General features: G+C 29.6%; 1 protein-coding gene across 1 annotated transcript; it reads left to right on the top strand.

The window, feature by feature from the left end:
- The first annotated feature begins 7146 nt into the window (after positions 1-7146).
- LOC108823908 (trehalose-phosphate phosphatase B) lies at positions 7147-9942 on the top strand. Its single transcript, XM_018597219.2, has 11 exons — positions 7147-7539; positions 7622-7762; positions 7835-7906; positions 8033-8125; positions 8224-8280; positions 8389-8490; positions 8860-8937; positions 9045-9114; positions 9215-9285; positions 9453-9545; positions 9637-9942. The coding sequence occupies exons 1-11, from the start codon at positions 7246-7248 to the stop codon at positions 9694-9696; spliced, it is 1131 nt and encodes a 376-aa protein (XP_018452721.1). The 5' UTR covers positions 7147-7245; the 3' UTR covers positions 9697-9942.
- The last annotated feature ends 2846 nt before the right edge of the window (positions 9943-12788 follow it).

The raw sequence follows: 12788 nt of genomic DNA, 5'->3' as shown, positions 1-12788 counted from the left end.
AAAATCCGTGGGTTAACCCCTTTTGAAATAATGAGTTTTCGGTAAATCCTCTATGTACAAAAGTTTATACACTTCCCTTTTGTTTTAAAAATTTCAAACCATATTCTACATTTGAGTTAATTTAATCTAAAGTCTCTTTCATTGTATATAGGAAACATTCTAATTCTTTAATATATAGTTTGGAAAATTTCATATACTGCCTAGATCAATGAATTTAGCATTATAAAATTTTCATTATCTAGAGAAATGGAGACTACAAAGGTTCTAAACTTTTTGAACATCATTTTATATCAGTGCTCGATGAAACTATACACTAAAACCAGATTTTCATATTTTTGATTTGTTTTTTCAAAATCCGTGGGTTAACTTCTTCAAAAATATTGAGTCTAGATTAGTGGAATTATCATTATAAAATCTTCATTTTCCAGAGAAACGAAGACAACAGAGGTTCTAAACTCTTTGACCATCATCTTAAGTTACTGCTCGATGAAACTATATACTAAAACCATATTTTCAAAATTTTCAATTTTTTTTCAAAATCCGTGGAATAACCCCTTTTAAAATAATTATTTTTTCTGTAAATCCTCTATATACTGAAGTTTATACTCTTCACTTTTGTTTAAAAATTTCAAACCACATTCTACATTTGAATTAATGTATTCTAATATAAATTTCATGGTATATAGGAATCATTCAGATTTTTTTAATATTTAGTTTAGTAAAATTTCCTATATTACCTAGATTAGTGGAATTACAATTATAAAATATTTATTATCTAGAGAAACGGAGACTAAAAAAGTTCTAAACTCTTTGACCATCAACTTATGTCAGTGCTCGATGAAACTATACACTAAAACCAGATTTCCATACTTTTGAATTTTTTTTCAAAATCCTTGGGTTAACCCTTTCAAAAATATTGAGTTTTCGGTATATGCTTTATATACTGAAGTTTATACTCTTCACTTTAATTTAAAATTTTCAAACCACATTCTAAATTTGAATTAATGTATTCTAAACTATCTTTCATGGTATATAGGAATCATTCTAATTTTTTTAATATTTAGTTTACTAAAATTTCTTATACTGCCTAGATTAGTGGAATTAGCATTATAAAAAAAATTTAATCTAGAGAAACGGAGACAACAGAGGTTCTAAAATCTTTAACCATTATCTTTTGTTAGTACTCGATAAAATTATACACTAAAACCAGATTTTCATATTTTTGATTTTTTTCAAAATCCGTGGGTTAACCCCTTTAAAAATATTGAGTTTTCAGTAAATGCTTTATATACTGAAGTTTATACTCCTCACTTTAATTTAAAAATTTTAAAACCACATTCTACATTTGAATTATTGTATTCTAAACTATCTTTCATGGTATATAGGAATCATTTTTATTTTTTAATATTTAGTTTGGTAAAATTTCATATACTGCCTAGATAGTGGAATTAGCATTATAAAAATTTCATTATCTAGAGAAACGGAGACAACAAAGGTTCTAAACTCTTTGACCATCATCTTATGTCAGTGCTCGATGAAACTATACACTAAAACCAGATTTTCATACTTGTGAATTTTTTTCAAAAACCGTGGGTTAACCCCTTCAAAAATATTGAGTTTTCGGTATATGCTCTATATACTGAAGTTTATACTCTTCATTTTAAATTTTTCAAACCACATTTTAAATTTAAATTAATGTATTCTAAACTATTTTTCATGGTATATATGAATCATTCTAATTTTTTATATTTAATTTACTAAAATTTCTTATACTGGATAGATTAGTGGAATTAGTATTATAAAAAAAAATTTATCTAGAGAAACAGAGTCAACAGAGGTTCTAAAATCTTTAACCAAATAATAATAATTAGGAAGCTTCACGTTACATTTAAAAAGTAATAAATACGAATTTTAAAATTTCCATTTTGTTGTTTAGCAGCAAAGCAAAATTATGTGTTTGAATATCGTTCATATTAATCAAATATATTAATTATTGATGCATATCATTTTAAATGAATTCTATATTTTAAACCAACCGAACTAACATTGAATTGATCATTTGGAAGCAGAACACTAAAGAAATAAGCTCCTTTAACTCTTGGGGCACGACAGTTGAAATGTGACCCTATGCTCCATCGAAGGGACGAACAAACCTTCAGTGTTTTTTTTTTCTATAATAACTTTCTTTATTTGATGGCATTGGAGAATAGTAAGAGATGAGCCAAATACTGATTTACAAACTAATAATATAAAAATGTGACTAGCTAATTTAGAGAAACTTTAAATATTACTGTTATCAAAACATCCTAACAGTGCATTTCCTGAATTTGAGAGTTAATCGTGTATTGCAGAATAAAAAAAAAGAACTAGTATAGAATTTAATCGAATCTGATATAACAGAATCATGGCATGTGATTAATATTTGGTTATAACCGTAAGAATATGAGCGTTGAATTTGAATCATATTACGTATTTTGATTTGATTATAAAAGTATAATTTTGGATAATATTCGTATATTTGCTAGATAATGAATCAGTCGTATCGATTAAAAAAAGAGAGATTGTGATTCTATCAATTACATTATTAGAAGAAGTCACTCTATCGATCCTATTTTCTGATACGAATAAACTTGAGTTTAGAGTTATCAGTGAAAAGTCTAAAATTAAAGGCATCGATTAATCCATAGATCTCTCCCAAGTCTAGAAAGTTTAAGCGAAAATTTTTTTTTTGCTAGACTGTAAATTTCATTTAAAATGATAGAAGGTTTGCAAAAAGCAAAAAGCTTAGTCTTTGTGCCTCTTCGGCAAAAAGTTTAGGAAATTTACCAAATTCATTGATATAATTACAATTCCTCATCATGTAAAGAACCGAGCCGGCTTGGAACAGCTAAAATACTTGGAAGAGAAGAATAAAATCTTAAATTAAAAAGAATAAACGAGAAAATGTTCAAACAAAAAGAATCTTAAATTGATATAAACAGTGTTTTCATTTCACTAGCTATTGTGACTCTGTGGGGACCAATAAAATGTTCAAACAAAACTCATTTCGTCTATTATTCGAAATGTATAATCCATTTTTATGGAATTTTTCTTTTGAAAACATAGTTACTATTAAGTTCTGAAAATGAAAAACATTGAGTAAAACACATAGAGTAAACTAGGAATGATCAATTATATATAAGAGTAAGAAATATAAAAGAAAACCAGAATTGGTTATAATCTTTATAGAAGAGAAAGGCCACCGTGCATCGACCATGCGAGCAATTCTTTTTTGGAAAAACAGAGGTCTTCCTTAATGGGAAAGATATTCCAAGTCCTAGTTGTGAAATAGGGACCCCGACTAATATAAAAAATTCATAAATAATACTAATTCCGTTTCGAATTACTTGTCGTTTTAAAATAGAATTTTCGTTTCAAAATAAATGTCGTTTTTGATTTTCAATGCAAAATTTATTGACAATATTCTTTACTCTATTTTTCTATTTGTTGATATATAGTTAGGTATATTGGTAGTATTTTCATTTTGAAAATATGTAAAATTAAATATTTTTAAACTGTGTACATAAACTTAGAACGACAAATAATATGAAACGGATGGAGTAGTAATTAATTAACCAACTTACACCTTAAATTAATTATATTTTTTCACAAATGATTAGCAGCCTAAGTTTTTCCGTTTGAATTTATTTCCGATGAAAACCCTAAATCGTGAAACAATTTAAACGTTTCATAAACTCAAACGCTTGTCTATTGTAATCTATTAATTGGCAAACCATACACGTAATCCTTGTTAGTGTTCTGTGTTCATAATTTACCATTCCAAATCTAAGTAATTAACAAACAACCCTGCTCATAATCCCAGTGCACTTCTCCTGTTTTTCATTTATTTTACGATAAAACTTGTAAGTTCTGATATATTTTCGTGTTTACTTATTATTCTGTAATGTTTGTTATGTTCTAGTACTTATTTATACGTTTAGAATCCAATCAACAATGGTTTAAAAAATTAACAGCATTTTTCATGTTATGAGAATCGACATTGTAAGTTCAAAAGTTCATTTTGGATGTCTACTATTAACAATAAGTGTTGAAAATATTAACATAAATATTCTCCTTTTCACAAAAGAATCATGGTACTAACAGTTTAACAAAAAAAGAAATCATGGTGTTTTAAAATGTAAGGTGTTTAAACATTTCTATATTAACTTTGATTTTATTGAAAATCGATTTTAATAAATGACATTCAAATCCAAATAAACTATTTAACCAATTAATTTATAATATTTTTAATGACTGATTAAATAATTTTAAGTTTAAATTGTAGTGATATTTTCTAGAGCAAAGTAAAATTTCTTAATTTTTTGAAGATGTGTACGAACGATATATCCAGCAACAAGAAGAAGGAAAAGGATCCGCCACACGAGAGGGACATGGGGGCGTAAAAGGGGATCCTATCAACTTGTTCCGACCTAGGATAATAAGCTCATGGGCTTTGGGTTTGAAGCTGTGTCAAACCTTTGTAGGATATAACATTTTATATTCTGAAATAGATAGAGTATAACGCTGTATACATTACACGATTAAGTATTTGGGGATGCTTATGGTTATTAGTATTAGTTCAGCTTACGATATTGATTTTGAAAACAATTTTTTCTTAGATGTACATGGAGTTAAAAATAGAAACTTAATTAAGGTGATAATCTATTAGTAATTTTTGGATACGGCTTGTATTTACACTGAATCAGGGTTAGAATTTTTGGTTCAGATTGTTGATATGCTGAAATGTAATAAGTGATCGGTTCATCTCTTAGTAATAGTCACAAGGTATTCAAATTTGGATCGTGTGATATGTTCCTCCTCAAACGGTGAAACCAATCGGATAATCGAGATATGATTTATAAAAAGAAATTTATACCTAATAGAAAATTAATGGTATATTTGAAAGGCTACACACAAAAAAAAAATCGAAAATTATAAATACCGTACGTGTCTGAAAAATAATTTGGTAAATGGAGCATTGAACTTTTGGGTTATGGTGATTTAGTTCCTGAACCCAGCTATGCCGAAATGACCTTTTCTCTAACAACCGCCGCCAAAATAAATCAAACCACACAGCACAGCGTCTAGTAACAGCACGAAAAGGATCGGAAACTTCCAGCGCATGTGTTCGTGACTGTGTTTATATGTGTACAAATTAACTAAAATATAATGGAGTTTAACTTATTAAAATAAAAACAATAAAATACTTAGGTTATTGTCCCCGTCGGAACAGGAAATCTAAAGGGTTTCTTGTTTCGTGCCCTTCGTGGATTCTCAAGTAACAAAAGTCAAGAATGTTGACCCATGTTGTCGTCTTTCGATATGAGACTATATTCAAACATCAACTACACGTAATTTAATTATAAGATTTTAAAAGCAGTACAACAACCGTCGCGTATAGTATTACTTTTGTATATAATGAGTGGAGCCGTACGTAGAATGCGAACATGGCATGCATCTGCAATGAGAACCAATGAAAGAGAAAAGTTATGCACTTAGAATTTTATACATGACAAAACTGTAGAGAGCTTATAGCTAACAGTTTTGGCTGAATACCGCAAAATTGTTCGATAGATTTGGGTGCAATCGTTTTTGTTCCTGTGGGCGTTCACCACTCTAGTACATATATTCGCTCTATTTCTTTTTGCTTTTCGGGTTTTAGGTATACTTTAAAAGATGTTTAAAGATTCCTATATATATTAAAGTGCCCAAAACAAGAATTTTCATTTCCAATGCATCTGTGTGCTATGGTTTTTGCAGGTTATTATAATGTGATGGCTAGATCCGTAAGACAACATTTAAACCTTAATTTGTCATAGCAATATCCTTGGCTGCATTACTATATAATTTAACACTCATATACATGCAAGCTATATGTACCTTCGTACTATATGTGATCATTTTATTTACTGCATCTTTATTTAATTCTATTGCTTTTCCATACAAAACCAAAACCAATAGTATACAAAAACAGAAAACTATTTAATGAAAAGTAAATAATTCGATATAGTATATATTTACCCCTGAAATATATATTAAAATAGCATTTGTTATTTGTCGGAATGAAATTTCATTCTCTCATATAATACTTGACCTCTTAATCTCCCATCGAAAACAAGTTTTAAATGAAGAGCAAACCAAAGTTCGTAAGAGAAAAATATAATATGTTATCGTTTCTATTAATTTCGATATAGAACACATTTATTGTATAATGTTGTATTACATATTTCATACACGTTTAATGAAAACAGATGTGTACATATATGATATATATACTACATTAAGTAGTGGCCACCGAGCGGTTAAAAATCTAAAAACATGTTTTTGAATGTGCTGATATTGCTTTCGGTGAAGTTTAACCTTTTCGTGATTCTTAAAATTCCGAATATGAATCGGATATGATTTGCCGAGATTGGTTTTGATCAAATTTTGGATTTAGTAATACGTTGGTTTGTATCTAGGAATTTGGTATAATCTTGGATTCTCAAGGTTAGTGATTCCATAATACAGAACATTTCCAGACGTTTTTGAGTCATTACATTGATTGAGTTCTATTTCGAACTTCATATTCAAAACACAAAACACTTGGAAAATAAAATATTTTTAAAAGAACATATAAACTGACCATTCCAACAGATTCATTTCCACACAAACCTAACCTCTTATATTTTTCCTTATTTTTGGTATCTTACCTTTTAACTACCCATGTAACTATAGACGGGCCCTATAATTAGTTTTTGCAGCGTCTTACAACGGAACCTTTTAGTTTTACCTGACTAGCTACTTGCTGTTAAGCTAAATCAATAATATATTTTAAACCAAAACAACACCCAAGTAAATCTAACTACTAGAATTAATCAAGCAAATAACCATTCATAACATAGCTCGCATTAAAACAAAAAGCTGATTTCTGAAAACAAAACTTAATTAATTATTTTAAAAGAATGAGTTTAAAAAAGAGATTTAAAAGGCTGAAAAAATAGGGAAATAGAGAGGAGCATAATGTGGCCAAAAAGGTACATAGGGAGCCACCAATGATAGATGAAGTTTTTCCAATTTCTTTTCTCATTACTTAACTCTTCTTCTCACACTTCTTATAAATTTCTCTTCTCCTCCTCCCCATTTTCTCCACCTCACACTCTCTCGTCCTCTTTACATCTCTATTAACCTCTGTCTCGCCCCTCGTTCTTAACACTTGTGAGAAATATGATGAACCAGAATGTCATCGTCTCCGACAGAAAACCCATCTTGGGTTCGAAAACCATCACTATCTCTGTCTCTAACTCTCCCCTGTTCTCTTCTCCTCCCACTCACTTTACATTTCCTCGTCGTAAGTTCTTGGAACTTCTGGAAGCAGCTGACAAAAACAGCAACAAGAACAATCTTGGTGCTGGTAAGATTGCATCTTGGGTCGATTCCATGCGTGATTCTTCTCCTACACGTCTCAGATCCTCTTCTCGTGACTCTGTCTCAGATAACAACCATAAAACATCTTGGATCGTACGTTAACTATTTCTAAATCCAAATTTACCCATTTCAAGATTTTGGTATTCTCATCATGGTTTCGTATTTCTTTGTTTAGGTTCGATTTCCATCGGCTTTAAATATGTTTGATGAGATTGTCAATGCTGCTAAAGGGAAAAAAATTGTTATGTTTCTTGATTACGATGGGACGCTTTCTCCCATAGTTGAAGATCCTGACAAAGCTTACATAACACATGAGGTTTTTATTCTGTTCCTTGGCTGATTAAAATTAATTTGTTGTATATTTATTATTTTCGATTTAACATGTTAGATGCGAGAGGTTGTAAAGAATGTGGCTCTAAACTTTCCAACAGCTATAGTTACTGGAAGATCCATTGATAAGGTACATTACATTTTTACTAAATAATTACTTTTTATATTTTTCCAAAACCCGTATTAATATTGATTATGTGGGATAACCCGTATTAATATTGATTATGTGGGATATATATTATATAAATATTTCTAGGTTCGTAGTTTTGTCAAACTCGACGAGATATACTACGCTGGAAGCCATGGCATGGACATTGAAGGTCCGACCAACGAAAATACTTACGGCGAAGTGAGAAAACAATGCAGAAAATAATTATACATATTATAGAAATAGTTATTTGATTTCTAAAACTTGTTTTTCTTTCTTTTGGGATTAAATGGTCACAGAGTGATCAAGGTGTGCTGTTTCAACCTGCTAGTGAATTTGTACCCATGATCGAGAAGGTGCATTTTGATAGTATATGTTTTTCACATAACTAATTGGATTACTGAGAGTGAAAAATTTAAACAGTAATTAATATATTTAACTTGTTCGCATATATATAAATTCAGGTGGTTAATATTTTAGAGGAAAAGACAAAATGGATCCCTGGGGCTATGGTGGAGAACAACAAGTTTTGTCTGTCCGTACATTTTCGACGTGTTGATGAGAAAGTAAGAATAAAAACGATGATGAAAACAAAAGGACTTTTCTCTTCTTTTAACAAGGGTCCAAATTGCTTATTGTAATTTTTTACCCAAAGTACTTCAACAAATTAAAAGTCTTGTTTCTTGAAATAAAAACTATGTTGAATATGAGTTAGGTACCCTACTCCGCAGTTAAAAACACAAAGCAAAACCATACTTTTTTTTTTAGCAAAACCATACTATATAAATATAATTATTGTGTTACCAGCAATAATATTTTTATTTTTTGGTAAAACTAGCAACAATACTTTTATTTTTTTTTTGGTAAAACCAGCAACAATACTTTTCATAAAGTTTCTAATAATTATTTAATTATGTACATTTTGTTTCTAATAGAGATGGACCGCATTAGCTGAACAAGTAAAATCAGTTCTAATTGATTATCCACAGCTGAAACTAACACAAGGTAGAAAGGTAAGATGAATCTTCCTCTCCCTCTAGCCATTAGGAGGCTAATAAAGCATATTTATGTTGAATAATAATAGAATAACCATCACTAATTTACTTCTTTGTAAAACCAGGTGCTTGAAATCCGCCCTACGATAAAATGGGACAAGGGCCAGGCTCTCAAGTTTTTGCTAAAATCATTAGGTGAGAGAAGAGAACTCACATTGATATAATATTTATTTACTGGGGGGGAGGGGGAAATGTTATATCTGCTTATTCTTATATTTTGGTTTGATTAAAATAGGGTTTGAAAAGTCGGAAGATGTTGTTCCTGTGTATATTGGAGATGACCGTACCGACGAAGATGCGTTTAAGGTATGGTGACATTTGGTTATAAGGGGTTATAAGTTAGGTATCATCAACTACTATAACTTTTTAGGTTGAAATATCTACTTTTACTCAACAGTACTCGGACTGATATTTTTTTGGTGCAAATACTTCGACTGATATTGACATAGTAAATTAACCATATAATTCGATAGGTTCTACGTGAACGGGGACAAGGTTTTGGGATTCTTGTCTCAAAAGTTCCAAAAGAAACCAATGCCTCTTACTCTCTCCAAGACCCTTCTCAGGTAAATTAAGTCTTACCTTCTGATGTAATATTTGAAATTACTATAATTATGATTGGTAATTTTTTATTAAGGAACCCATTTTCATTTGCAGGTTAATGAGTTTCTGAAGCGTTTAGTAGAGTGGAAGAGGAAGACAGTCGGGGAAGCTTGAAAAAAACAAACATGCAACATTAATAACACCTGAGTTTATTTTATAATTTTTGAGAAGAAAATAATCAGTATATATAGACAACCTTTTAAGAAAACTAGTACTAGTACTAGAATCCCGGAAGGTGCTTTTTTTGAGAACTTCACCTAGAGAGAGGTGTCTTGGCCAGAAGCATATTTACTTTTTTATCGATCGAGAAATTGTAAATTTCGTTTAACGATTCAGAAAATGAAGAGAACAATTAATATAGTTTCCAAACTCATTTATCTTCTTTGTTTTTCACTTTTTCGTTTTTTTCATTTCCACATCCTCACATAACTAATTCAACATCTTCGAATTACTTTTTGACAAACATTTTTCTTTTACTTTTTACTGTTTAATTACTGAATATGGATAAGGGTATCATTACACTCCATAGTCTCAACTCCACCTCTTATATAGTAAACTCTAAAATCTAATCACCAAAATGAAAATATTTTTAAATTTTTTTTTTATCAAAAACAGTATGGTAATTTTCTTTATTTGCTAATTTCAAAACAAAAACTTTATTTAGTGATATATAAGAGTATTTCTTTCTACTAATTCATCCATCATTTAAATCACATGAATACATATGCGTACTGCGTACATATAACTAAGTATTATATAAGTAGGATATAAAATCATTTAAATAAAGTTTAGTATTAAATACGAGGGAAAGTACTGTTTTGCAGCGAAAGAAAAGCGATCTTGTCTATTAATTTAAATATAAAAAGCAGAATTATATAATATATATTTAAATACTGTGATTTTGGGTGTCAGAAGGAACACACTACCATAAACCCAACAAATTCAAATACGAAAGTAGTATTAGATTTTTCTGTATATATATGTCGGGTCACCAACTTGAATTTTTAAAATGATAGGTGGCTTAACTCCCTTTTGAACATGAATCTTTTCGGGACCGGTTTATAACATTTTCAAAATCATCGTAATTATATCAATTTATCTATAACAAATATAATAAGCTATCAATCCTTAGTGCTCACTGTTAAGCCATGGAAGCAAGTTCAACAGCTGGGATATGATACTTATTTTCATTTAGCAAAAAAAAAACTTATTTTCCCAAAATAAATGTTGGAAAATACTTATGGGTTTATCCTTTTTGTTAATAGGCATGCGATTCATTTGTTTTTTTTCAGGAGTATTGTTTTAATGTCCGTATGTTATTATACTATGTACAAACATCAATATAAAAATAGCATGCAAATTATATTTTATATTTAAATGATAAATTGACATAGTTAGATAAGTGGTGTGCTAAAGCCTAAAACTATGAATTTTTAAATGTGATGTTTTGAGTATTATGACAAACACGTCGTTAGATAATTTAACAATTGTATATATGTGTGAAAAAAAACTAAAAGGCAGACGAAGGAATCTTGTGAAAGTGAGGTCTCTTTTTTTTCTACTTTGAAGGAACTTTCCATTATTTAAACAAAAAGACAATTATTAATTATAATGTATTATGTGTGTATATGGAACGGTGAGTTATTTTTCAATGGTAGGTGGTGAAAAGGAAAGCCGCTATAAAGTAACACTACTCAGGTTGAATGAGGAGTTGGAATCCACTTAAAGTGGTTGAATTATGTAAAATAAACATATAAAGCTATATATGCTATATACTAATGTTATTTTGCACTAATCCTTTCTTTTCTAATGTGTTTGATATATTTGGATTTTGGACTTAAAGTGGGACAACCAACGTGTTTTCATTCCACGAGAAGACATGGCTCGATACGTGTAAAGAAGCTAAAGCTGCTAGGTGCGTGTATCTTCACTTATATTTACCATATTCATATAATTATTGAGATGTTATTATTTATTTGCTCACATATTGAGATATTATTTAAAGAAGAAACCCCATCATTGGTGATCCAACTTGAAAAGAAAGAAAGTTAAAACTAAGTACGATCTCCTCCAATTATTGCGATCAACTCTATTTGCAAGTTACTATACGGTAGCTTCTACCTATGCAAGTTTAACTATGTGGTACTTTAGCAAAAAAAAAAGTTTAACTATGTGGTAGCTTCTACCTTCTTTTTAAAATATGACTTAATTTCTTTTATAAGTGACCAAAAATATATAGGACCAGACATATATCAAATCTTCCAAAATTTAGTTTCACCTAACTGTACCTAATCAACAATACATTAATATTTTGTATGAAACAAACAGTATATTTTATGAAATTTATGAAAAAATAAACAGTGTACTTGTACTCCTTCCAATTTTATTAGATGTGGTTTTATCATTGTATACTCAGATTAAGAAAATAACCAAAATCCTCATATTTTTTAAACAAAAATTCATTAATTATTCACTTAAACACAATTCGATTAATAATAAAGTAGAAAACATAATACAAAAATGATCATGTAATATACAAATTAATAATTTTTATCTTAGAATTGAAAACATCATTTAATTTAGGGTTAATTTATGTACATTACATTTTGTATTTGTACCTTCTTGTTTTAAGAGCAAGAATCCATGACATGTTTTAAGAAACTTTTTGTGAAAGATCTATTCATCCCCGAACGAGATTTGTGGTCAAGTGGTAGTGGATGGGTCTGGGATGCTACGTTTCAGGTTCGATTTTTCCGCTATACAAAACTAAGTCATATTGTTCTGCTCACTTTATGTGGATATAGGTCCATATTTTAGGAGAAAAAAAGTATATTCGCGGACTTGCGACTCCTCTGAATCCAACTAGATTAAAAGAAAAGAAAAAGATCTATTCATCCTGATAATGATGGGAAGCTAGATATAGCAAGTGAGATACATTGTATTAACAGTAGGAATGAGAAATGTGAAAGACTCAATATATTCACAGATAGATGATTTGGATGTTGACAAAAAAACATGAATAATTTGATTAAGGAAATGCATACGACAAAAAAGATAGAGCAAACATAGTTTGTTTTTCTATGTGACAGCTATCACTGAGTCACTAAACTATGCACATTAACAATGGGGTTCATGTGTTATTCTTTGGATCTGTATCCCAGATCAACAACTAGTATGATATTCCATTTTGTTGAGACCAATTAAAA

The sequence above is a fragment of the Raphanus sativus genome, unplaced genomic scaffold, assembly GCF_000801105.2.
Source record: "Raphanus sativus cultivar WK10039 unplaced genomic scaffold, ASM80110v3 Scaffold2818, whole genome shotgun sequence".
Classification (NCBI taxonomy): domain Eukaryota; kingdom Viridiplantae; phylum Streptophyta; class Magnoliopsida; order Brassicales; family Brassicaceae; genus Raphanus; species Raphanus sativus.
The sequence above is the reverse complement of the archived record's forward strand: the minus strand, read 5'-3'. Positions and strand labels throughout refer to the sequence as shown.

Bases quoted from the DNA above. Each gene is read 5' to 3' on its own strand.
- LOC108823908 (XM_018597219.2), top strand. From the start codon at position 7,246: ATGATGAACCAGAATGTCATCGTCTCCGACAGAAAACCCATCTTGGGT. The intron at 8,126-8,223 runs GTGAGAAAACAA...AAATGGTCACAG, and splicing joins ACGAAAATACTTACGGCGAA to AGTGATCAAGGTGTGCTGTT. The intron at 8,491-8,859 runs GTAAGAATAAAA...TGTTTCTAATAG, and splicing joins TTCGACGTGTTGATGAGAAA to AGATGGACCGCATTAGCTGA.